Source organism: Pantherophis guttatus, chromosome 2, assembly GCF_059756535.1.
Source record: "Pantherophis guttatus breed Tessera chromosome 2, ASM5975653v1, whole genome shotgun sequence".
Taxonomy (NCBI): domain Eukaryota; kingdom Metazoa; phylum Chordata; class Lepidosauria; order Squamata; family Colubridae; genus Pantherophis; species Pantherophis guttatus.
The window spans coordinates 276,689,991-276,717,185 of record NC_142064.1 but is presented as its reverse complement, the minus strand read 5'-3'; the positions used below and the strand labels follow the sequence as shown (position 1 = coordinate 276,717,185).

General features: G+C 44.1%; 1 protein-coding gene across 1 annotated transcript; it reads right to left on the bottom strand.

Moving 5' to 3' along the window:
- Positions 1-92: 92 nt before the first annotated feature.
- LOC117656577 (class I histocompatibility antigen, F10 alpha chain-like) lies at positions 93-25,958 on the bottom strand. The gene is made up of 8 exons (XM_087884562.1): positions 25,825-25,958; positions 14,611-14,886; positions 10,959-11,234; positions 9,293-9,574; positions 7,109-7,207; positions 6,773-6,805; positions 4,208-4,241; positions 93-3,153 (listed from the first exon to the last, which is right to left on the bottom strand). Exons 1-7 carry the CDS (start codon positions 25,889-25,891, stop codon positions 4,222-4,224), a joined length of 1,053 nt encoding a protein of 350 aa, XP_087740688.1. The 5' UTR covers positions 25,892-25,958; the 3' UTR covers positions 93-3,153; positions 4,208-4,221.
- Positions 25,959-27,195: the final 1,237 nt, after the last annotated feature.

Below are 27,195 nucleotides of genomic sequence, written 5' to 3'. Positions count from 1 at the left end.
CTCGAGGGCATCTGGGGAGCCCAAAAGGAATTGGGGTGAAAGACCCCCCCTTTTCACTCCTCTCCCAAAAAGCGTCCACTATACAGGTAGTCCTCGACTTACAACAGTTCATTTATTGACCTTTCAAAGTTACGGTACTGAAAAAAGGAGATATGACCATTTTTCACACTTATGACCGTTTCAGCATCTTCATGGCTCATGTGATTTACATTAGGACGCTTGGCAACTGCCTCATATTTATGACGGTTGCAGAGTCCCAGGGTCATGTGGTCCCCTTTTGCGACCTTTTGCGAAACAAAGTCAATGGGGAAGCCAGACTCATTTAATAACTGTGTTATTAACTTAACAATTGTGGTAAGAATGGTCGTAAAAGGGGGCAAAACCCACTTAATAAATTTCTCACTTAGGAACATAAATTTTGGGCTCAATTATAATCATCAAATGAGGAGTATCTGTAATATGGGGCCCATCTTTCCCATAAGTTCTGCAACCCAACAAGGCAGACACAGATGAGGCTCAGAGTCCAGCCACTTGGCCAACAGCCTGAGGGAAGAGAAACATCTGGACACAGGAGCAAAATGGCTGCCTCCTCCCCAAGGAGCCCCCAGGAGCCCCCCAGTTTTTGCCTTGGTTCCTCCCCTTCCTGCCACTCAAAGGGAACTCAGGGTCTCTGAACAGCCAGGAGGAGAAAATCCTTGTTATTTCCAACTTCCAATAATAGGAAGCAACTCAGGTAAGAAGAAGGCAAAACCATTTATTTTCAGCAAACTATTTTTGTATTCTTATAGTATATGTGCACCAGTTAGGGGGAAAGGAGCCAGGCCAAATTGTGAATCTCCTGTTCCATTTCTCTTAGAATTGACCATTTTATTTTACTGTATTTTGTGTAAAAGATTAAAATCCAAAAGAAAAGGATTGAACAGAGACAGAACAAAACTAAACAAAAACATGGAAAAAAATTAATGAAAAAACAGGAAGACATATTATGCCCCCCCCCAGTTGAACGCTGAGAAATCTATTGCAACAATAATAGCTTCCCCGCCTTGCAAAAGAGGTCCAAAATTTATAATCTTGTAGATCTATTTGCAGCCTAACTGACCTGTCGTAGATTACATATGTGAAAGGAAAAATAGTTAACAGTTGAACAACAGCAAAGTTAAAATTCAAAGCACTCTCTTAACAGTCTGTTATTATAATTTATTCATAGAAAGTCTACCCAATTTCTTATTTCTCACAAACCGCTTCCATCGTTATCTCTGAGTCCAGTGTTAAATACTTGTGTTTTGGTTCTTAATTGTGAAACTTTTCCTTAGGTTTTTAATTAGAAACTTTACCAACAATTGCAGTTCATAAGTCTCTGTTGCAACTATCTCTGCCAGATTCATTGTTAAATAATTCTCCTCAACAACACAGCATTCCTCTTGCCAGGAAAATCCAGTCCATCCTTCGTCATATCTGTTATCTCAAGAGTTTCTTCTATTCATAATGTTTTTTATCTTTTCTGACAAACCAAGTACTTCTTTGGGGGTGACAGTGACCAATTAAACACCAATTCTTCAAATTGCAAATCAGGTCCAGCTGATATTTCCTGCTTTTGCATATCGCCTTGATTTTCCACAACCGTTTTTGACCCCTGGAATTTTTTGTGTTTATATTTTCAAATAAAATCTGTACGTTGGAGAGCATTCTTTTTTCCGGTGTCCCCTCAAATAATTTATCACCTTTGGAAGACATGAAAAACACTTTTTGTTTTCTCTCCAAGGACAAGAGAAGCAGATAAGCAACAGCTTCCACAGGGGAAAAGGATTCCCACCCCCCAGGGTTAAAAAGGAGGGAATTTTTCCATAAAAAATTAAGAGTTAAATATCGAGGCTCTTAAAAAGAAAGAAAGAAAAAAGCTAGAAAGAGCAAGGTTTATAGTATAATACTGTGTAAATGTAAGCCTAAAGTCCATTGCAACTTTCTTACTATTAAAAAAATAATAATTTGAATTTAATGGTAAACAATGAAAGAGGAGAAAAAAAAAGTTGTAAAAGTCCAGGTTGTAAAAAAGGGTCAGAAGTGAACTAGTCATAAATCAAGAGATTGTAAAGCTTCAGAAGGTGCAGTTAAAACCCAGGTGCGCTTAAGAAAGCTGAGCAGCTGAAGGGAAAGGATGGCAAGAGATTAGACCTTCTGTTCACTCCTTACCAAGAACTGCAGGCATCCAGCCCCCTCTCTTCTCTGTCTGTGCATGATTGTCCGAAGATCATCTTGGGTTGCTCCTAGTCACCCCTTTAAAAAACAGGGAGCAAAGCCACCAAATAACCAGTTTTGGTGGCAAAATCAGCTGTTCGTTGGCAGCAGTAAAAAATTATGTCCGTTCAGCACATCCTGATGGGGGAAGGTTTCTGTTTCATTTTCCTAAACTGTGAAAATCCATAAATGGCAGTACATGGTACATACTATTCATTATACAACTTATACAAAGAACAATAAGAGAGAGAAAAAAACCTCCACTTTAAATCCAAGCAATTATGATGGAGATTAACAGTTTATCACTCTTCCTTAAAGTAAACCTCTGCATTCTATTCCTCACTCCATTCGCTATGGGCCCTTCTCTAAAACCTGTTAATCAGCAGAAGCTTATTAAAGGTCACCAAAAATAACAACGTAGTTGCTAAAAGCTATATTACAAAGCTATTTACAAGCTACACAAGACAATTTGCTGTAGTGGTTACCAGGCTAGAAAGAGACTGTGAGTTTAAATCCCGCCTTAGCCACGAAAGACGGCTTGGGTGGGCCAGTCATTCTCTCTCATCCCAACCCACTTCCCAGGGTGGTTGTTGTGGGGGAAATAGGAGGAGAAAGTGTGTTAGATATCTTCAATGCCTTCAGCAGGATACAAATAAATAAAAAATAAAATAATATCTACTAATTCCAGTTTGAATCCTTTTGATTCCACAATTATAAACACGTAAGATGTTCTTTTCTCCTCCGTCTCTCAATCCTAATACAAAAGGTTACTGATCCAATGATAAAAGCGATGATAAAAGACCCCAAATGCATCCTGGTTCCAAGCATGCAGGATGGGCCTGAGAGTCCGGCCTAATTCAGGAGAAGGTTGGTCCCATCTTCTCTCCTCTCTCCTCATGCTGGGACTGTCCACTCGTGCTGCAAAGAGAGGGAAGAAGCAGGCAGGGTCAGTCTGGGAGGGAGCCCAGAGGAAGAATCCCACCACCCAGGCTGAGGGATCAGCACCAATCTGCCCATCTGATCCCACTCCTGAGAACTGCTGCTTCCTCAAGAGGGATCTGCTGGGTGGGATTTTCCAAGGTAGAAAGAAGGGAGAGGCAGGGCTGGGACTGGCTCCTGAGGCGGCTGAGAACCTGCCCCACAAGTTACATAAAATTAATGTCCCCCCTCAAATATAGGAATCCAATACTAGTCTGTGTTGCTCCCGGAGACCTATGGATCCTTATCTTCCCCCTATGTCTTCCTTCAGCATCTGGAGGGAGGGATCCCCAGAGGGCTGGAAGGAGTGGAGAGAAGCCCCTTCTCCATCCATGACTGCAAGACCCACAAGAAGCCCCTCATCTGCCCCTATTTCCCTCCTGCACTGGGGACCCCCCAGTCCTGTTAGGATATTAAATTTAGGAGCTGGAACAGGTAAGTGTACAATGGGCAGTAGTTGATTGGTTGAGCTGGCTTCTGCATGAAGCAATCCATGCTGTGATTGGTTGCTGTGGGTATAAAGGGGGAGTTTCCCTTTTTCCCGCCTTTTTCGTCTGTGTGTTCTGTGTGCCTTTTGATTTACCTCAAGATGTTCCTGTCTTCCTGACTATCTTGTCTGCTGCAACTATAAATGTTAAATACTTTTATATATCTAACCTACAAGTTTGTCTCAGTGTCTTTTGACTTCAGCTGGACAGCTGCTACGTCCTTCCTTGACAAATCTCCTCTCTGCAGCTCTCTGAGCCTCCTGATCCAAGACAGTCAGATCCCCAAAGGAGCCACAGTCTGGCCTTGCAGGAGAAGAGTTTGGGGGCAGGCAGAGCCCCCCCCTTCCCAGAGCCCCTCTGGATCTCCCCCAAATTCCTTCCCTTCCAGCCTTTGAGATGAATAGGAGAGAGAAGAGGGATTTCCCAAAGCACCTTCATCATTCCCCTCAAAGCCCTCCTTTCCCTCCCTCCCTCCTCCCCACACAGACCCCCGTGGGGCCACTCACCTGCGAGGAGGCTGCTAAATGGCCTGGTTCCTCCCTGCATTGGAGAGAGACACAGAGTGAGAGGATAGGATAGGATAGGATAGGATAGGATAGGATAGGATAGGATAGGATAGGATAGGATAGGGACAGGGACAGGGACAGGGACAGGGACAGGGACAGGGACAGGGACAGGGACAGGAATAGCTTTGTCCTAATCTTCTCTCTCTTCACCATTAAACCTCTGCAGCTTCATGAACCTCCCAGAGGAGACCAGCCTATTTATTTATTTATTTATTATTAAACTTCTATGCCATCCATCTGTTCAAGGTAACCCTAGGAAGCTTACAATAAAATGCCATTTAAAATAATAAATTAAAAGCCAGATTTTACCCACCAGATCACGTTGACATTTACTTCAACGAAAAGATCATCTCATGATTTAATTTAATTTAATTTATCACATTTCTATGCCGCCCAACTCCCAAGGGACTCATGATATGAGAAAGATGCTAAAATGTATGGCTTTTATAAAGAATCAACAGAACTAGATCAGATATTAACAGGGACGGATGAAAAAGGAATTAAAAATCTATATAGCTATTTACTGAGTATTAAAATGGAAGAAGATCAAGTAAAGGAAACAACGACAGTATGGGCTAAAAATGTTGGTTATACTATAGAGTTAGATAAATGGCAGAAATTGTGGGATAGGAATTATAAATTAACAATATCAACTGCATACAAAGCAAATCTATGTAAAATGTTTTATACATGGCACTTTTCGCTGACAAGATTGGCAAACATATTTAAGGACATGTCCACTAAATGTTGGAAATGTAATCAGGCACCGGGTTCGTATTATCATATGTGGTGGACATGCCCAAAGGCAAATAAAAAAAGGACAAAAATACATACATGGTTAGAAAAAATGGTAAAGCAACATATAGATCTAAAACCAGAAATATTCTTTTTGGGCATTTTACTAGAAAAATACAATAAAGAGAACATATACTTAATTTTACATGTCTTAACAGCAGCTAGAATCGTGTTTGCACAACATTGGAAAAGTGAAGAGATCCCTGCAGTGGAAAATGTAATTAAAAAAATACTAGAATGCGCAGAAGTGGATAGATTAACACTTAAAATGAAGGAGAAGGAAGAAACTGAATACTTTTTAACATGGGACTTATTTTATCTATGGCTAACTAGCAGAAACAGAATTAAGAAATTTTGAAGCATAAGAGGATGATTAATTACACAAGGAAGGTTTATCAAAATGGATAAGCAAATATGTGATCAATATTATGAATATTATTGTTATTATTATTACTATTTCTCAAAATTAATTGTACTTAGACAACACACTATTTATGTAGAAATGGATTTTTTTATATTTAATAAAAACTTTTTAAAACTTGAAAAAAAGAAGATCATATCCGGTGTTGATTGACTATTGCCTTGGGTCAGGTCCAAGATGATCTGGGGGAGGCCCATGGCCAACAGGGCGGCCATGAAATCCTGGGCTGCTTCCAAGGCCAAAACCAAGGATGGCAGATTGCAGTCTCCCAAGACCAATAAAGGAGAATATTTGTAGCTCAGGGTTGAAATGAGGGGTCCTTGATGTTCTGTGAGCTTGTTTGTTTTCTTGCAGATGTTTCATTACCATAACTAGGTAACATCCTCAGTGCTAGTCAAGCAAGCTCAGAGAGCACCAAGGACCCCTCTCGCAAGACCATGATCCTGGGGAACTCCACTGCCAACCCCAAATAATCTACAGCACTCAGGTAGGGAGGCTGGTACAGTAGGAACAAGCCCAACTGATTTCATGAACTTAGCTCCAAAACAGGGAGTAACAACCAGAAATTTGGGGCACAAGGCCCCTTGAAAGCCAAAGGAGATTCTCAGATGACCACTACCATCCCACCTGCGCTGCGTCCTGGGGTATCAGCTGGTGCCAAACCTAAACCCAGCTGGACATGTCTCTGAGAGGAGAACATCCTCCTTTCCAGATTCAGCCAGGTCTCAGCTATCCCACCAGAAGAGTCTCCAACCACTGGGGATCACGGCATTGTGGAGGTTTTCCTATTTCCCTAAGGAGTGAAGGGCTCTTTCCTCCAAAGGGGGCCAGGCTCCACCACGCAGACTGTGGGCTGCCTTCCCTGCCTGAATGAAAGTGCCTGGAAATCCAACAGGGAGAGTTTCCCTTCTCCTCCGCAGGAACAAACCAGTGCAAGTAAATTGAATTTTGTAAGTTCCTCCTACTTGGAAAACAGCAGCTTCTCACTCAGAGGAAATATTTCACCCACATGGATCTTCTCATCCTCTTGAGGGTTTCTTGTCCTAGATCTTCACTCCCAAGAACAGCCTGGCTGTTATGAAAAGGGGGCCTCCTTCCCCAGCTTAGTTCTGAGGAGGAAATAGCACAACTCTGCAGCTTCATGAGTTTCTTTTGTTTTTAAACACACACACACACACACACACACACACACACACACACACACACACACACAAACAATCCTCAAGTGATGATGCCTCTGAAGCCTGTTCTAAGTTAGAAATTACATGGAAAGAGGACAATTCACTCACTTGGTGCTGCATTGTAGTCATCTTGACGTCTTCCTGCAAAGATAAAAATCAGTGAAAGTTCAACAGAATCCACGAGAGATCACCCAATTTCTCCCTCTGTAGGAGGAAGAACCCCAGGAGATATTTCACAGACACTTTTTTCCCATTTATAAAAAGAGAATGATCTTCAAAATACAAATGACTGGAGTCCCAGCAAGAGGCTGAGATCTCAGATGCTCCCCAAGAGGGCTGAGAAAACAGAAGGAAGCCCAGAAGAAGCTCCCCAAAGGGAGAGACTTAGGGGGGAATCTCCCCATCTTCCTTCCATCACCCCTCCTCCCCCAAAATGATACTTACTGAAGAATACCAGGATCCCAGCAATCACACCCACCAGGACAAGAGCAGCCACAACGCAGCCGATGATGAGCCCGAGATTGGATTTTGAATTGGTTGGTTCTAAATTGGGAGAAAGAGCAGATCATTGACGGAGAACCCCAAACAATCCTCCCAATCACAGAAGAGACCTAAAGAAGTGAAAGCTGGAATTTCCCCAAATTCAAAACTCCATGGGCTCATTTTTCTGTCCTTCTCAAGGTAACACGAAGGCGCCTTGCTAACCGTTGTTAGAGGACGTGTCCTCATGACGCTGCCTCCTTCTCACCCCAGCCCAGCATGAAGGCAACTGAATTCATCTTTGGTTTTTCCACTCAAAAACAGCCGTTTGCCACCTTGTGACTCTTTGCAGGTTACAAAACAAAAACGTCACCAACACAATAATATAAACAAAATTTGTTAAAACAAAAACATTTTTGTTGTTTTTATAGGCTGCTCCAATAAGCCATGATTCTGAGTGGAAATGGGCAGCTCTGTATGCTTTTTTCTTCAGTTTGAGTGTTTGCATTTTATTATTTAAAGTAAAATAGTTCATATCTCCTAGACTTTTTTTAAAAAATATATACTTTCATTTTCCTTGGCCAGTCCAGGAATAACAAAAAATTATAATTTGTGCTTCCAGAACTTTAGCATGAAAAATGGAATATGGTGATATCCGACTTCTGGATGGTCCCACAAATGGCAGAAATAGAACAACGGAGTCACAGAGTTGGAAGGGACCTTGGAGGTCTTCCAGTCCAACCCCCTGCTCATTCCAGAGGCCCCAGACAAGTGGCTCTCCAGTCTCTTCTGAAACGTTTCTGGTGATGGAGCAGCCACAACTTCTGAAGGGAAGCCATTCCACCGATGAATTGTTCTCCCTGTCAGGAAATTTCTCCTCAGTTCTAGGTTGCTTCTCTCCTTGTTTAGTTTCCACCCACTGCTTCTTGTCCTGCCCTCAGGTGCTTTGGAGAATAGCTTGACTCCCTCTTCTTTGGGGCAGCCCCTGAGATATTGGAACGTATCATGTCTCCCCTAGTCCTTCTTTTCATGAATTTTCATAGAAATGCCCAATTCCTGCAACTGCTCTTCATATATTTTAGCCTCCAGGCTCCTAATCCTCTTTCTTGCTCTTCTCTGCACTCTTTCCAGAGTCTCCACATCTTTTCTATATTGTGGCGACCAAAACTGGATGAAGAATTCCAAGTATGGTCTTAGCAAAGCATCATAAATTGGTATTGCTTGGAGGGGGAGGGGGGGCAGGTTTGAGGAGGGAACTTCAAATTTAAATTTCTCTTGCACAAAATTCAGGATTCCCATTGAATAGCAATCATGCCACTTGTGAATTGATGTTTGCTATAAACAACCAGAAAAATAAAACAAATATTTTATTTTCCCTGGGATATCAGCATAACAATTACATTTGAATATTTCTTGTATCATACTGACAATCATCAATAAAAAAAATTAGAATTTTAATTTTGCAAATTTGGATGTCCATGTAAAAAACATTAGGGACACTTATGAGCATATGCAGAACTCTTTGAGAGCGGGATTTTTTTCCTTGGGTTTTATGCTGAGCCTCGGGAATTCACATATCATGTCATAAAATAATGTACAACTTCTTTCTTAGAGCAACAACACAGGGTGACCTTTTGACCTTTAAAGCAAGAAATCCTGTTACTCTCTAATGGGAAAAAAAACTCAGACTTTGGTACTTTCTTTTCTGACTCCTGAAGCATCAGTCCAGCTACTCTCTGCATTTCCTGAACTCAGCTGCAGTTCATCCGGTTTAATCAGAATTTGCCTTCAGAAAAGGGGCTACCAGACTCCTCCTGATTCTTTTACTTTGAAAACCAAATCTCTTTCTGGTGCTCGGCATAACTGCTGCTTTTCTGCTGTGGGCAAGAAACAGGGAAGGCCTCAGAGAGGATCTAAGGACATTTCATCAGGATCGGCCAAGTATTGTGATGGGATTCTGTAGTTTCCATCACCTGAAGTCAGTTCTATGATTGGGTCTCTGTAGCTTCACCAACCTCAAACACTGGAAAAACCAATGGCTTAAAATTCAGGTTTGTTCATATCCGGATACAGCTGGGGCCAGATTTCTCTCCCACAACCCTCCAGGCTGCCAAAGAGCCCAGCCTTTCCCTCCCTGCAGCCTCTCACCCTTCAGTTCCAAGTCCAGAGGTTCCTGCAGGCTGTCGTGCTCCACGTGGCACCGATAGCGGTCCCTCTCTTTGGGATCGATCTGGATGCTGAGCCAGTAGTGGTAGGTCCCATCCGCGTTGGGGGCCAGAAACCCATGGTGGGTGTCAACCAGCCATTCCTCCCCGTCCCTCTTCCAGGAAGCATCGATCTCCCTTGGGTAGAAGCCATCCACACGGCAGACATGCGTCTCCATCCCATCCTCAGTCTCTGATCTGCTGCTCATCGTCACCATCGGAGGCTCTGCAGAAACACAGGAATTAACTCTGAGCCCCTCCAGAGCCTGGAAGGTGGATGGGAAACCTGGAGGGGCAGGAAAATCTCCCACTACTTCCCACTCCACACATGCTGCATCTCCAAGAGTTTTGGGAAATGCTCTCAATCTCAAAAATCCTCAACCACAAGAACTCCTGATTTTGAGTCCTTCCCAGAGACTCAGCCTGAAAAACCTCCAGCAGCAAATTGAAGGTCCAAGAAAATTTCACTCTGATTGTTTTGAACTCTGACTGATCTTGGGCTGCTCCCTTCAGGGGTGGGATAGTGGAGATGCTCTTTTAAGTTCCCTTTCAAAACAACAACAACACAGAAGTTTCACCCTACTTTTTGCATCCTCTTCTGCTCCCCTGAATCTGAGGCTGCTCCAGGCCTCTTTCCAAGCAACACAACCACAATTTTAAGAGGAAGAGAGCTCAAAGGGAATCTCACACTGATCAATTTGGAAAAGAGATTTGATCTCTGAAAGGGGGGGGCAGAGAGAGGTGATGCCAATGGAAGAGAGAGAAGGTCCTCCCTGGGAAGGGAGGAGCTGCCTGTTGGCAATCATCAGTGGGGTGTGTGTGGAGTTCCCCACTGATCCTAATGTCATCCAGCTGATCCTGGAGGGATCAAGGGTCCCAGAGGGGAAGGGGTAGATCTAGGTGAGAGGGGTGTTCTAGATGGTACATTAATAAAAATTTCTAGGAAAAGATTATAATGTGAGCCCCCCTGTGGGGTGAGGCAGTGCTCCTGAAGGTGGGGAGGGGGTTGTTTTTAGGAAAGGCGGACTAAGAATTGTGGGAACCTGTTTGAGGTTTAAGAGAAAGATTGACAGAAACTTTGCTCCTCCCTCAGAAAGAAAAGAACCCCTCATTCATGGGCCTTTTTGCCCAAGTGGGGGCACTGCTAGTGTCTTATTAATGGTAGAAGTGGAGCCCCCCAGTGATGGGCGTGGGAGGTGCACCATCAGGGACGAGACTGGGAGGGAGCCTTCTGTGAGATGTGGGGGGAAGGAGAGTTAGTGGGAGGAAATTAAGGTTGCCCACCACTCTTGGCTACAGTTTGGGTTATTTCATTGAAGAACCCCAAATGGTGGCCTCACTGTGGGCAGTGAACAGGATACCCTTAAATCCTTTTCTGCCTGATCCATATAGATGCCTGCAAGGCAGAGGCTGCATTTCCTGGTGCATTGAACGGCTGCCTGGCAATAGGAACCAATCAGTTCTTCCCATGTCCTGGAGAGGTGCTGGGGGGGAGGAGGAGGATTCCCACCAGGGCAAACAGACTCCGCACAAGGGACCCAAAAGGGCTGAATGTGCACAAGAAATCCAACCGTAAAGGTGGAAAGTGTAGCCTGGATTGAGATACTCACCTCTCCTGAGCAGGGTCTCATTCCCATAGGACAGGTACTTCTCCAGCCACTCAATGCAGATATTCTCGAGGTAGGACTTAAACCTCTCATTCTCTCCTGGAATATCATTCCATTTCCTCTGGGTGATTTGGGCCAGGGGATCGGGAGCTACCCAGGTGGGGGTCTCCTTGTCGAAGGTGATGAAGGTCCTCCCATCATATCCATACTGCGCAAACCCTCTTTTGCTTCCCTCTCGCTGGAACTCACAGCCATACATCCACTGCCATGTGTGAAAGCCTGAAATAAAAGACAAGATGATGGTTTGGGGAGTCCTCAAGATAAACAGAGATCTCCCTCCCTGCAGGGACTTTGACACTGGAGGGAGGCACTGATTCCCCCATTTCCTCCCTAACAATCAAGGGAAAGAAAGCCCCCATCACTACCCACCCTTCTCCCCTCCCTCAACCCACCTCCCTACATTTTCCCTCCCAGGATGGAGCCCCTGAACCTCCCCAGGAAAAAGCAAAGCTGGAGAAGCCAGCAGAGGATCCCAAGGGAGACCGAGAAAAGAAGGAGTCACAGAAGAAACGGAGGGACAGAAATCCCTTCCATCTTTCCTTCTACCATTTCTCGGGGGGGGGGGGGGGCGGAAAGGAAGGGATCCCAGAGAGGGAACAGTTGCCTGAATCTGCGGCTGCAAAGAGGGACTGAGAATCTCATGGCCTCAAAGAGAATCTGATTGATCTACATAAAAGCTTGCAGGGATCCCTGTGACCATAAATCTTGGTGTACGTTCACAAATAGCACCAAGTCACAAAGGCTGGTTCCCACTTTGGGCTAACCAGAAACAAACCATGGTTTAGTGCAATGTGGGAATGAAGCCTCAAAGGGCCACAAAGGAATATTTTTCTTAGCAACAGCAGCAAGTGGCCCAGCCTCATCTGGACACCCAAAGGGTTATTGAGCTTGGAAATGAGCTTGAAGTTTATATTGTCTGCAAGGCCCTGGAGAAGATATTTCAACTTCGAGTGAACAGATTCTTGGATTTAAACGAAAACTGAATGTTTGAAAAAACCAAAAGGAAATCTTGAAATGTTTCTACTCCTGTCTGGGCTTGAGAGGGAGGAAGGATGCCAGGAATTCTCAAATCTAATGGAAAACCTCCTGTAAGGACAGTTGAACTAAACTGACCAGTCCTTTCCCTCCCTTTCCACACCCAGGAATGATGGGTGAAGGATCCTTTCTCTGCATCTTCTGCTCAGCCAGAAAACTTCCCTCTGGAGGAAGAGGAAGAACCTCGTGAGCTGCAATCTGATCCTGCTCTCGAGAGGAGATTCCCTGATCTCCCCGTGGGAAAAATAGTTCTGGATTTCTGCCCAAGATTAATCTCCTGCCATTCACAGGAAGGCCCTGAACATGTGGCAGCAGTTTTCAACTTCTGAGAACAAGCTCTGTCGTACTTCAGAAGCATCAAAAGCTAAGACAGAAATTGTCTTATTTCACTTGAAGATGAAATGTGTTCTTATTTCAAGTTTGGTACAGAACTGAATATTTGTGCAGTAAAAAGAAAGCACAGGGATCACATTGAAAAGGCAAGTTTCATTTTTTTATTGTTAGTGTAAGAACACTATTAATGCACCTCAAAGGTCTATGCATGAAACAATTTCAGCCGATCTCTGAGCCTGGATCTTCAGGGGTTTCCTGAGATCTGAAAAATAGTTCAAGGGTTCCTTCAGGACCAAAAGATTAAGAAAAGCTGCTTTAGAGGGGCTAAAATGTAGTAATATTTAGAACCGCTGTGAAGAATATCAGAAGCTACTTCTTTATGTCTTTTTTCTTTATTTTCTTCAATTGTTTTTTTTTCTTGTACTTTTTTTTATTTTTCTTTGATTTCTTTATCATCTTTACCTTATGTTACCTTCTATTAGTTTTTATCTTTTGTTTAGAAGGTTTAATACAAATTATATTAAAAAATTAAAAAGACCAACAGGATGTCAGCGATCATTAAAATGGTATTGAAAACACAGGCTAATATCACAAAGCCTTAGAGCAAACGGGCCTGGTGGCTCAGCAGACTGATAGCATTGTGATTAACACCAGCTGTCTGCAATTACTGTAAGTTCGAATCTCACCAGGCTCAAGGTTGACTCAGCCTTCCATCCTTTCTAAGGTAGGTAAATTGAGGACCCAGTTTGTGGGGCCAATAAGTTGACTTTGTATAAATATACAAAAGTATGAAGGCTATTTCTTAACGCCTTGTAAGCTGCCCTGAGTCTCCGGAGAAGAGCTGCATATAAATCAAATTAAAAAAAAAAATCAAGGGTGCAGCCACATCTGGAATATTGTGAGCAGTTTCTGGTCAAAAGACCTCCGAAAGGAGAGGAGGGAGCCGGGGAAGGTCCAGAGGAGGCGACTCAGGTGATGGGAGGGAGGAAGCAGCCTCCCTTTGAGGAAAGGTGGGGACATTTGGGGCTGTTGAGCCTGGAAAGGAGGCTCCCCTCCACTCTGGCCGGTCTCCTTCCTCCTTCCTCCACCAGGGGGAGCCCTCTGGGTCCAGCTCTGCTCCCCTGGGAGGCCAGCAGGGGGCCTGGAGGGATCTGGGGAGACCCTCAGGGATCAGGGGCAGAACTGGCAGAGCTCTGGGGGGGTCACCTGTAGAGGGGGAGGGGCAAGGAAAGGGTGGAAGAATTGGGGGGCTGCAGCTCCTTGGGATGAAAGGAGGGAAAATGGCTCCTGTTTGTGGAGAAGCTTTTCTTCAGCCAAAAGCAGCCTCTCTTTACACACACATTTGCTTGCAGACCCTCCCCAAATAAGGTTCCTTGGAGGTGAATCTTGTCCCCCAAAGATGGCAGAAGGGGGGGCTGCTGAAGAAAGAGTCTCCCCCCCTCCAGGGCAGCCCCACCAAGAGGGCTGTGCAGGAGTTCAGCCTGAGGGACCAAGGATGGGAAGCCATGAAGGCTCCGAGAGACTCTGGAAGGGCCCCAAATGGAGGTTTCTTTCTTTTCCGTCTCTTCCCCATGAAGATTGGGAGGATCCTGGCCCTGAGATCCCCCCCCCCACAAAAGCCCCCCAGCCCCCCATTTGGTCCTCCTGGCCTCTTCTTCCAACTGGAGGGTGAGAAGAAGCTCCTGGCATTTGGGCCCCACTCGCCCCTCCAAAAAGGGGGAGAAGGAAAGGGATCTAGTCTCCCCAGGTGGATCTGCACTCGATCCCTCATTTCTCTGGGGTGGAAACAGACAGAAGGACGAGGACCTGCTTCCCCCAGGATCTCCTTAGGATCCACCTGCCTGTTTTTTTTTGTGGGGGGGATCTGTGATTCCCTTCCTCCCCCACAGCAGGAGATCCCCCAAGACCAGATCCTCCATCTTTCATGGGGGGAGGGGAGATTTCGGTCTCTTTTTACCTCAGTTTATATCAATATCCATATCAACGTTCAGAAAGACAGAAGGATAAATTTAAACATCTTTTTATTAACTGCACTTGGCAGAAAATGTCAGCTATGGAGGGAAGGAGAATCTTTCATTGATTTTTTTAAAAAAGAATAAACATATAAAAAAAGACTTTTTAAAAGGTGTGGAGGCAGCCTTTCCCTTTGAAGGGACCCATTTCTCCCCCCTCTGGTTCCTGGGGAGGGGATTATGGGGCCGGAGGAGCCACCAGACCCATCACTCACCTTCGCTCTGATTGTAGCGACTCCTCAGGTTCTCCAGGTTTTCTCTTAACGTCTCCTCAACATTCCATTGTTTCCGACTCTCTCTGTCCCAGTACTGGGGATCCTCCTTCCCCACCTTCTCCATCCAGGAGACTCGAGGCTGCACTTTCCGGGTGTGGCTGTCGTAGTGAACAAAGACCTGACCGTCCACGTACCCCACAATGACAAAGTGGGGCTGCCCCTGACTGGGGTCCGAGATGCCGGTGGAGAAAAACTTCATGGAGTGGGAGGAGGCGCCTGGAAGGGAGCCAGAGGGGAAAAGTTAGGGGGCTTCAGCCAAGGACCCTGATCCCATGGAGGCTCCCATCTGAGGCTCTGGGGAGGAACAAGGAAGAAGAGGAAGAGGAGGAGGAGAGTTGGGGGGCAGAGGAGGAAGGGGGGAAGGAAGGGGGAGATGGTGGAAGAAGAGGCAGGAGATGGAAATGAGGGAGCGACTGAGAGGGAAAAAAAGCATTTTCTGGAGGGCCTGAAGGGTTGGAGGGAAGGGAAGGTGGGGGGTGAGAGGGGAGGGGAGGGGAGGGTCCCCCAAACTTTACCTGCCCCAATTGTGCCCTCCCCCCTTCCAGCAAGGCCTCCCTCAAACCCCCTTCTGGGTTGCTCAGCCTCTGCCCCAAGGAAGCTGCAATGGCTGCACAGGTAAAAGGGGGGATTCCACCCTCCCAGAAGCTCAAAAGCAGCAGGAAACCCCCCCTGGTCCCCCCTCCTTTCCATTCACAGGGGAAAAAAACCCCATTCTGACTTCACTGAAGGCCAACCTGGACTGTTAATAGGTGCAGATTTGAGGAGGGATTTCATAAAATGGGGGAGGGGGAATCCGGGTGAGACCAGAGGCCATGGGATCCTTTGGGGGAAACCCAAATGGGGAAGGGCAAAGGGGGGAGGGAAGGGAGCAGCAATGAAGTGACTTAGCCCCCCAGATCTTCCTCCTCATCCCTGTTTCCCCCCCCCTTCCTGGCTGGAAAATCCCCCCTCCCCTCCCAGAGTTCAGCCATCTGAGCAAGAATCGGCTTTTGAACCCAGGACTCAGAGGGGCTCCTCCTCCTTCCACAGAATATCTCAGTCTGATTAAACCAAGATTTCTTCCTTTCAGCAACCCAATTAGGGCCCTCAAACTCTCCTTCAAAGACCTTTGCAATGCACCAGATTTCCTCTGAATCTCCCCCTTCACTTTCCCCAGAAGCTGCTCTGACCCTTCTCCTCCTCTGGGGCTGATCCTGCACTTGGTCAGCACAAAGAAAGGCAGAAATGCCCCTCAGCCACCTTGGAGGGGACTGAGATCCTGGCTACCCAACTCTTCACATGATCAGTGTTACTCTCAACGTAAAGGCCTAAATTAAGAGTTTCTCAGACTCCAACACTTGGACTTCAACTCCCAGAATTCTCCTCACCCCCAGAAAACCATTGGCCCCTCCACCCTGGCCCCACCCCCTGCCCCCAAGGAGGATGGTGGGAGTTTCTGCTGCCATCACCCATATTTCGGGGAGGGGGCTCAGCTGGGGTCCTCTCCCTAAATTCAGACTCTCTGTCTGGAGGGTCCTGTCATCTTTAAAGCCCCTCTGGGGAATCCAAGATAAAGATACAAAATTATGTCAGTTTCTATCATGCAAACTCCGGAATGAGGAGCATCAAAGTTTTTTCAGCCCTTCTTTGGAGGACAGGCTCAATTCACAAGACATAAAACTATGCTAAACTTTACTAACAATGACCAAAAAAATCACATTAAGTCACTGTTTAGTTCTTATCGTCAAAATAGAAACACGGAAGAGACTCTAAGGCTGCCCAATGAACAGAAAAACAACATCTTTGTCACATGTAAATGCCTTATTCTCTAATGTGTAAATAGTATATGAACGGGGTATCAGGGGTTAATTTATTCTTCACTTCTTAATGTATTCATAATTCACCACTCCCATACTTAGCTCCACCCATTGTATATATAAGGAGCTGTATACACCCTTTTCTTTGCTTCTATCTGTGAATATTCAGTGAATATAGAATGCCTTGTGTAAATAAAGAGAGATATATTTGAACTCTTAACTCTTACTAAATTTATTGAGTCTGATCCTGAAAATATTGCAACAAGCTGGTAGCAGAGGATGGTTAATTGACTCAATAAAAAAAAAATCTATTAAAAAAAATGTCTAAGAGAGATAGGCCCAACACCAGGGCATACAGCAAAGAAATGGAAACGGATCAAGAAATAATTGACGAATCCACAAACGCGATTTCGAGAGAATCTGAAGAATACACCACTGAAGACGAAGAAATAATAGATGAAAATGATGATCGGGAGGAAATCAAAATAGAAAACAACGAACTCAGGTCAGAGATATTAAAACTATTAAAGAGCCAGAAGAATGATGAAAGCCTCATCGCGAACCTCCAAGATATGCTGAAAAACAGCGGAGCAGCGAGAGAGAAGCACATCACTACTGAAAAACCAAAAGACCCAAAAATAGTGAGTGATATGACTGCAGAAAAAAATACTATGAAGAAGAAAAACGGTGACCCCGCGCGAAATTTTGAATGGCAGCCATCTTGGTTTCAACAGACCTCCAGGGTGAGCGAAGCAGAGCCAATCAGAAAGCTCGATTCAAAATTTCTGGCGCGAAAAACATTACCAGACAACGAAAACGAAAAAGAAAATTCAAACACCTCAGAAGAATCAGAATCGGAAAGTGAAAGTGATTCAACAGATAATCAGATAAAATCTGCAATGAAAACGCTTTTTGCTGCATTTGGGCCAAAACTAAAAATTACCAAAAAGCTAACTAAGAAGCAAGCGAGCAAGCCAATGCCTCAAAATCTACCCGCTCCCATCCTGAATACGAGAGCGACGACGCCCGAACCCAGAGAGCCCTGCCGATACCGCCCCACGCCACAGACCGATGCAAGCACCAACGCTCTCAAAAGAAGAAAAAGGACAGCCGACATCGTCAGGACTCCCAAGATCGAGCCAGAGACCGATTCGTCTGAGGAAGAGCAGAACGAGCGAGCCGCAACGACGAGAACCTCTCACGACGACTCCAGGGACGAAATGGACAACGCGCATGCGCGAGACTACGCAAACGGCCCAGGAAGACATGAATTGCTGAGAAGACCGTGCAGGCTCGTTGCGAGCATCCCCACGCCGTTTTGTAACTTTTTGCATTTACGAGACCACGGACTACCTCAGGTTGTAAGTAATGGACCTAATAATGTCGGAAATTTGCCCAGTGACTTCCCAAAGCTGAGGATAGATGGCATTAATTTACAAGAATGGTATCAGCAGCTCCAGGTTGTCTTTATGAAAGAAAACTTACTGTTTTTTATCACTAGTCCCCCAAAAAGACCTTGGACTCTAAAATTAGACTGTTTACACCATAGAGCATTTTTCTTATTAATTTCTAGTGTATCTCCTGCTATGTACCACAGCATTAAGCAAAATCTGACTGTTTCAGAAATTATTCAATGCATGTTCAATCTATTTCACAGTGACAGTGTAGCTACTACCACAAGGATGTCTAAAGATTTCTTTTCATCTAGGATAAAGCCAGGGGTTTCCATAAGTGAGCACTTAATATCTTTAAACAAAATAAGAGCTGAACTGCATTTAAGGGGGGAGGTGATTTCAGATCAAACAATGAAAAGTGTTATCATCAACTCACTTGACCCATCATGGGATAATTATATGTCACATTTAGACACAATCAATCTAGGATACTTATCCATAGAAAGTCTATCCAATAAGTTAATAGCTGAAGACAATTCAAGGAGGAGTCGCTCTAACAATCACATAGAACACAAACCATATAGAAAAGTAGCTTTTCAAGAAAAATATAATGAAACATTTAGATGCCACAACTGTGGATCTAGGGAACACAATAGAAGAGATTGCCCCAAAATTTCAAAAGAAAGACATAGGTCAGAATACAGAAACAAATACAATTACAGACAGTCTTCCATTGATAGACATAGATATAGAAGCCCGCCAAATTACAAAGAGAATAGAGGGGGCAGAGATAATTCAAAGGATAGAAAATCTGGTTCACTGAATGGATTAAATAAACAAGACAACACTAACATACAACAATCTGAGAACAATAATTGGCTTATTGATTCTGGAGCAACTAATCACACCACCAATAACAAAAATATACTATCTTCATTTGTAGAAGATAAATTTGTAATAAAGGTAGCTAACCAAGAAAAAGTTCAAGTATTAGGTAGAGGGAATATAACCTACATGGGGCTCCCCTTGAGGAGCACTCGGAGGCTCCAACTGGCGCAGAGTGCGGCCGCGCGGGTGGTGATGGGAGCGACGTGGCGCTCCCATGTAACGCCTCTCCTGCGCGAGCTGCACTGGCTCCCGGTGGTCTTCCGAGTGCGCTTCAAGGTTTTGGTCATCACCTTTAGAGCGCTCCATGGCTCAGGACCTGGTTATCTACGGGACCGCCTGCTACCACCAATAGCCTCCCACCAACCAGTACGCTCCCATAGAGAGGGGCTCCTCCGGGTGCCGTCGGCCAAACAATGTCGACTGGCGGCCCCCAGGGGGAGAGCCTTCTCTGTGGGGGCACCTACTATCTGGAACGAGCTCCCCCCCGAGATACGGAGGATTCCGGATCTGCGTACCTTCCGTCGCACGCTGAAGACGTTCCTATTCCAGCAAGCCGGCCTGACCTAAACTTCTCCTCTTTTAAATGGGAATTTTAAATTTGGTTTTAAATTATTGGGGTTTTAAATATGGTTCAGCCAAATTTATCTAACTTGTTTTATTTCTATTTTAAATTTTGTATTGATATGTTTTATTTCATGGCTGTTCACCGCCCTGAGTCCTTCGGGAGTAGGGCGGTATACAAATCTAATAAACTAAACTAAACTAAACTAAACCTTACCTGGCCTAGGAAAAATAGAGGGGGTATTACTAATACCCGAAATACCTCATAACATACTAAGTGCCATAAAACTAAGCAGGGATTCTGATATTAACATTGTCTTTTCTAAAGGAAAAGCGACCTTGGAGAAAAATAAAACAGATATAGGTACTGTGATGATTAAAGGGGGTCTACCTTATTTAATAACAAAAGAAAAATGGTTACATAACATTGATTCAAATATGGAAGATTGTATTGAAGTAGATGATGAAAACATTAGCAATAGTGACAATGATGAATGTAAAATAGCTCATGATCACAAAGATGCACATAATGAAAAAAAACCAAAAATAGGTAAGCCAATTCATGATGAGTGTGCTCATATTTTACATAGGAAGTTAGGACATGCCAGTTTTCCTGTAGTACAAAAAATGACTGAACACGCAGAAGGTGTTAAAATAAAAAATTGTGAAAACTATTTGGAATGCTCAGTATGTAAATCTACAAAACTAAAAACTAGCCCCAGACCAAGGAAATCAACTAGGTCAACCAACAAAATTTTTGATTTAGTACACATGGACTTAGTTGGTCCACTAACTCCATCAATCACTTATAGAAAACGTTACTTCTTGACCATAGTGGACGATTACAGTCACTATGGGTTTGTTTATACATTAAAACACAAAGATGAGACTTTTCAGAAATTTAAAGAATTTTATAAGCGCGTAGAAACACAACACAATACCAAAATAAAACAAATCATGACAGATAGGGGATGTGAATTCATGTCTAAAGAATTCTCCCAATGGCTGAAGGACAAAGGAATGTTACATTACACATCTAGCCCATTTTCTGCGTTTCAGAACGGAATTGCAGAGAGGAAGAACTCAACGTTACAAACCATGATTAGATGCACATTGGAAGATGCTGGCTTAAGCAAACAATTCTGGTCAGAAGCCCTACATTATTCCAATTACACACAGAATAGAACCTGGTCCAGCATTGTAAATAAGACACCATATGAAGTGATGTATAATAGGAAACCAAAATTAGCACACATGCACATATTTGGAGTCACTGCAGACGTACACATACCTAAACAATTAAGAAGAAAGGGAGAAAATGTGTCCAGAAGGCTCAGATTTATGGGATATGAGACAGGCACTAAAGGATACAGATTCATTGATAATAATAACAAATTTATAGTTTCCAGAACAGCTGTGTTCCATGAGCAGGCCAACTGGTCTAAAATACATCTTAATGAAATATTTCCAAGTAACAACAAAGATACAAAATCCCAAGAAAAAGGGATTATAGAAAAGCAAAATGACAACAAACATAGAAGCAAAACCAAAACATGGACAAATAGCCAACACAAAATAAAGACAGACACACTAACAAAAAAGGAAGCAAGATATTTGCATGATAATAATAGTAAACCTGAAAAAACAATTAGAAGCACCAGAAATCAAATGCCAAATAAATACAAGGATTACATAATGCATATGGATGGTGAATCAACGACACCTAATACATATGAGGAAGTGTTAAAACTTCCTCGTAAAGAAAAAGAAAAATGGGAATTAGCAATGAAAAAAGAGATGGAAAGTTTACAAGGATTAAATGTATTTACACCTGCAATTGCACCAAAAGACAAAACAATTATTGGTACTAGGTGGATATATAAAATTAAAAACTTAGAGGGAGGCAATACATTATACAAAGCTAGACTAGTTGCACAAGGTTATGCACAGAAATATCCGGAGGACTATACTGACACATATTCCCCCACAGTAAGAACTGAGAGTGTCAAAACAGCTGTAGTAGTAGCATCAGCACTCAATCTCGATGTATTCCAATATGACATACAGACTGCGTATCTACACGCAAAACTAGATAAGGAAATATATGTAAGAGCACCTCACAGTCAATACACAAACAAGAATGAGACTTGGTTGTTAAACAAGAGTTTATACGGGTTAAAACAATCTGGTAAACGATGGTATGATTGTTTAGTAAAAGTACTTAAAACTATGGATTTCAATGCTACTACTGCTGATAACTGTTTCTTTGTTAAAAAAGGTGATGATTATATAGAATTTGTATTGATCTATGTGGATGACATTTTATACATAGGTAAACATAAAGAGAGAAGAGAAACATTTGTAACTAAGCTAAATGAACATTTCTCATTGAAATCTTTAGGCAAAGTAAATAAGTATCTTGGTGTTCAAATTAATAAGACAAAAAGAGGATTCAAACTTACTCAGAGAGATAAGATCATAGAGCTCTTAAACAAATGTAATCTAAGTGATGCCAAACCTTGTGACACTCCTATGCAAACTGACTTCCTAAGAAATGCTGATGAATCATCCCCTGAATTCAAAGATAACACGTTTTATAGATCAGTCATAGGTTCACTTCTTTATATTTCCAACTGGACAAGACCTGATATCGCTTTACCTCTCAATTTATTATCCAGACATGTCAGCAAACCAACAATGTACCATTGGGAAGCTGTTAAAAGGATATTAAGATATTTGAAAAATACATTAGACTTTTGTTTGATGTTAGAACCTAATAATGTTAAGGAACCAAACCTCACATGTTACGCAGATGCGGATTGGGCTGGAGACACCTCATGTAGAAAAAGTACATCCGGTTATGTATTCCTCCTAAATGATTGTCCAGTTTACTGGTACACTGGCAAACAAGAATTAGTGGCCACTTCAACAACAGAGGCAGAATATGTTTGTTTATCTAAAGCTGCAAATAACCTTGTATGGTTTAATGATTTAATTTCAGATGTTTGGAAAAAAACTGCTTTACCTTTTGTTATGCATGAAGACAATAAAGCAGCTATTGAAATATCTAGATCTGACGCCATTGGACAAAGGTCCAGACATATAGATATAAAATTTAAACATGTGAGACAATTATCTCAAGATGGATTTATCAGAGCAGTGCATTGTGAAACATCAGAACAATTAGCTGCCATACTGACAAAGCCTCTACCTTCTAAGCAGCATAAATACTTGACTTCCAAGTTATATGTCCTGTATTGTCCTGAATCTGAATGTAATTGGTGTAGCTTAACGAATCGGCATTTAGAGGGGGATTTGTCACATGTAAATGCCTTATTCTCTAATGTGTAAATAGTATATGAACGGGGTATCAGGGGTTAATTTATTCTTCACTTCTTAATGTATTCATAATTCACCACTCCCATACTTAGCTCCACCCATTGTATATATAAGGAGCTGTATACACCCTTTTCTTTGCTTCTATCTGTGAATATTCAGTGAATATAGAATGCCTTGTGTAAATAAAGAGAGATATATTTGAACTCTTAACTCTTACTAAATTTATTGAGTCTGATCCTGAAAATATTGCAACAATCTTATTCGTGGATTAAAAGAATTAAAAGAAAATAAGATTAAACTGGAAAACCTCTAAGGCCCCTTGTTTGTGTCTATTCTGAAAGCTCTTCAGATCAGAAATTATTTCAGGGCGCCAAAGATTTTGAAGATCATTTTCAGGATCGTTCATGGGACTTATTTGGGCAGAACCTGGGTCTGCATACAAAAGGGCAGAACCTCCAAAGCCCAGAGAAATAAATACAGGTAGTCCTCGACTTATGACCATAAATGAGCCCACATTTTTTGTTGCTAAGTGAGACATTTGTTATGTGAGTTTTTTGCTCCATTTTACAACTTTTCTTGCCACAGTTGTTAAATGAATCATTGAGTTGTTAAATTAATAACCTGGTTAAGTGAATCTGGCTTCTCCATTGACTTTGATTGTCAGAACGTTGCAAAAGGGGATCAGGTGATACGGGGACACTGCAACCGTCATAAATATGAACCAATTGCCAAGCATCCAAATCTCGGTCACGTGACCATGAGGATGCTAAAATGGTCATAAGTGTGAAAAGTTTTCAATGACATTGAAACTTTGAACGGTCATTAAATGAATTGTTGTAAATCGAGGACTACCTGTGGTCCTACTGCCCATTTCCTCCAGTATGGTCTCCCAGCCCTTCCCAGTCCAAATTTATTTATTTATTTATTTATTTATTTATTTATTTATTTATTTATTTATTTATTTATTATTAAAATTTATATGCCGCCCGTCTCCCAAAGGACTCGGGGCGGCTCACATAAATAAAAAACAATAACAATAAAATCTAAAACCAATCCAAAATTAAAATCCCCAGATTTAAAACCTCGTTTGCTGGAACAGCCATGTCTTCACGCCAGCGCGGAAAGTGTGAAGCTCGGGAGCCATCCAGAGCTCGGTGGGTAACCCATTCTAAAGGGTCGGTGCGGCCACAGAGAACGCCCTCATCCTGGGAGCCGCCAGCCAACACTGTCTGGCCGACGGCACCCGGAGGAGGGCAGCTCTATGTGAACGCACAGGGCAGTGGGAGGCCGGTAAGAGGAGGTCCTGCAAGTACCCCGGGCCCATTCCATGTAGGGCTTTAGAGGTCAATACCAGCACCTTGAAGCTGATCCGGAAGGCCACCCACAGCCAGTGCAGCTCACGCAGGAGAGATGTTGCACGAGAGTAACGGGAAGCTCCCGTAACAACCCGCGCGGCCGCATTCTGGACTAGCTGGAGCCTCCGGGTGCACCACAAGGGCAGCCCCATGTAGAGGGCATTGCAGTAATCCAACCGAGAGACAATGAGAGCTTGAGTGACTGTATGGAGGGCATCCCCGTCTAGGAAAGGCCGCAACTGGCGCACTAGGCGAACCTGCGCAAAGGCCCCCCTTGTTGCGGCCGATAGATGGTCCACCAAGGACAGCTGTGGATCAAGGAGGACGCCAAGATTGCGAGCCTTTTCAGAGGGAGTAAGTAGCTCCCCTCCCATCAAAAGTGATGGGGTAGCTAGATCAGGCGATGCTGGTATCCACAGCCACTCAGTCTTGGAGGGGTTGAGTCTGAGCCTGTTTCTACTCATCCAGACCCGTACCGCCTCCAGGCACTTAGACACCACGGAAATGAAAGGCCTGGGCCTCCCTCTTCCTGCTCCTCCCACAATCCCAGGGGCTTCTCAGAGCTTTTGGGGAGAGGGAGGCCCAGATCCACTTCCTGCTCTGGGGAGATCACATCTGATCCAAAGGGATCAGAGCTTTTCTCTAAGAGAAGGAGGGGGGATCGGACTCTCCGTGATCCAGAACCTGCTTCTTTCCCTTGTGGGGCTGAGCAATGAGGAAGTCTGAAGTCTGCCTGAGAGGAGAAATGTGTGAATGTTGGGCATCCTCACAGCCACGAATCCTCTTCATGTCAGAAATGACAGGTGTGACTATAACACAGGTGTGCATAGGTTTGGCATCCTCACAATGGTGAATGTGCCTCCAGTCAGGAACGGCTGGTGAGTTTGGGCCTGTCTGTGTCCAAGCAAGCGATTCAATTCATGGTCTCCCTCCAGAGGTTCTTTTCTTCTTCTGCCTCCAACCCAGCCTTTTTCATCCTTAAGATCCTGACAGCTTTTTTAATGCCTTCGGAAATGCTGCTCCCTTCTCAGAGCAAACAACTAGGGACACCCCAAGGCCCCTTCCTGATTCCTAAGGAACAATAGTACATTTTAAATACTTTGGATTCTGCAAACTGACCCATGCTGAGCAATCCTGGAATGGAACGAGGAGGATTTTGGGTGGTAAAATCCCTGCCTGGCCTAGAGAAAAGTTCCTAGGGATGTTGGGGTTTAGGATGGAGGAGAAAGTGAACGTCCTAAAGGCAGAAACATTATTCAAGGAGTGTTTCTCTCGAGGCTCTTCTCCTGCTGCGTTCACAGGGCAGCCTTATTCAATGCCACCAGCCTCGGCATCAGCCAATACACCAAACAGCTTCCGGAAACAAGCCGGGTCCTCCCAGAAGCACCAGAAGCCACCAAGAGCCACCAAGCCCCCCAGAAGACAGGAGAGGCGACCCAGGCGGAGGGGTTGGGCGAAGGCAGCCAGGAGGTTCGTGAATTGTCCTGATCCCGTGGAAACGCCGCTTTCCCACAACCTCCACTTTGAAATTGGGAAAGAACTGTGCTTGGGGGTGCCCAGGTAGACTGGACTGAGATCTGGAGGGGCTACCCTTGTCCTGCTCCAGGGGGGGCTCTCCTGGGGGGGAATAGGCAGCAGAGTCCCATCCATCCCTTCTGAGAGTGGCCAGAGGGGGGGATGGGGAAGCGGATTAGGAAAAGGACCGAATCAGGATTCTCTTTCTGGGAAGAAACTTTTTGGGAGAGAGAGAGAGATTGCCTGGATGGATTCCCAACAGTAGAAAAAGGGGCCGGAACCCCAGATGCCCCCAAAGGGACTCACCGAAGCAGCTCTCCCGCAGAACGACCACCACCATCACCACCACAAGGGACAGGGAGCGCAGAGCCATCCTGACCGCGAACCTCAGCTCAGGGCTTCTGAAGTCGCAGGCAGAGAAAGACGCTGCCTGGGCGATCAACAACGCAACAACCCAGAGCAAGCCGGCGATTGGACAAGCTCAACCAGTAGAAAAAAGATATCCCCAGGTCGTCATTGTTGCTAGGCAGATGGCCAGGCACAACCAGCCAGAGAGGAGGGGAAAGGAAAGCGAAAGTTCCATCAGGAAATCCCCTTCCAGGCATTCCGCCTCTTGGGGGAGGGGCAGAGCTGCGGGAGTCGGAAAAGAGGGGGGGCTCTCTAAGCCTGGGGGGAGGGGCGCAGTCGAGGGGAGGGGATCAGGTGGAGCTGCCAAAAAGGCCAGTGCAGTCCTGGGCTGCATCAACAGAGGGAACCTCAAGAGAAAGGTTTTTTTGTGGCATCTTCAAGGCAAAGATATTTCTTTCTATGGGAAAATGCCAAAGGTATCAAATACAGTATATAAATTCCGTTTCTTTTCCTTCTCTGGTGAAGCCATGAATCTTTAGGAAGCTTCAAACTCTTCTCTTTTCCCACAATAAACTAAGATGGCTGCTCTCTCCTTTGGCGGTTCTTCTGGAGACTCCTTGGACTAAAATAATAAATCCCTCTTCCGATTACGGTTGTTATTATGATCCCCAAATTCAGCTGATTTTACATTTCCTACGATGAACATAGTATGAGAAACATCCAATGGTCCTTTCAGGGTTTGAATCATCTCGTTTCTTCTGCAGTCACCTTTCCACTGAGCATGTACAGAGTGGAAATTAGGCCCTGTTTGTGGAAAAGAGGAGGGGATAGCTTGATAGTTCAAGAATATAAAATATCAAATATGGAACATAAAAGAATATAAATCTTTGAAAAATCTTTCAAATCTGGAGAGTCTCAGCAAGGCGGGCCCTAAGAATTTCCGGAAACATGGATGAGGTGGAGAATGGCGCCCCCTGCTGGCTTGAGGCTTTGCAGTTTCTCCTCTCAATTAGCAAAGTGGGAGGGAAGGAAAAACCATCCCATCAGAAGAAAAGTCTCAAATACTGTTTTAAGCACCAAGCCAGCCAGAAATTAATCAAATTACATAGAAACAAGCCAGCGAAAGATGGAACTGATCAAATTAGCTGCTGGATTGTGTAAACTCCCTTTCTCTTTGTGAGACAGACAGACAGACAAAGTACAGACCTGCGACAGGCAATTCCTGACGATGATAGGATAGGAAGGTTTTGTTCTCTTGTATTAAGTACAACACATGTAATCCTGTACCCAAAAGGACAGATGTAATTGAGCAGATGTGAACACTAATCC

Excerpts from the sequence above, each read along its gene's own strand:
- LOC117656577 (XM_087884562.1), bottom strand. The coding sequence starts at position 25,891 with ATGGCTCTGCGCTCCCTGTCCCTTGTGGTGGTGATGGTGGTGGTCGTT. Across the intron at positions 14,887-25,824 it reads TCTGCGGGAGAGCTGCTTCG|GCGCCTCCTCCCACTCCATG; the intron begins GTGAGTCCCTTT and ends GCTCCCTTCCAG. Across the intron at positions 11,235-14,610 it reads TCGCTACAATCAGAGCGAAG|GCTTTCACACATGGCAGTGG; the intron begins GTGAGTGATGGG and ends CTTTTATTTCAG.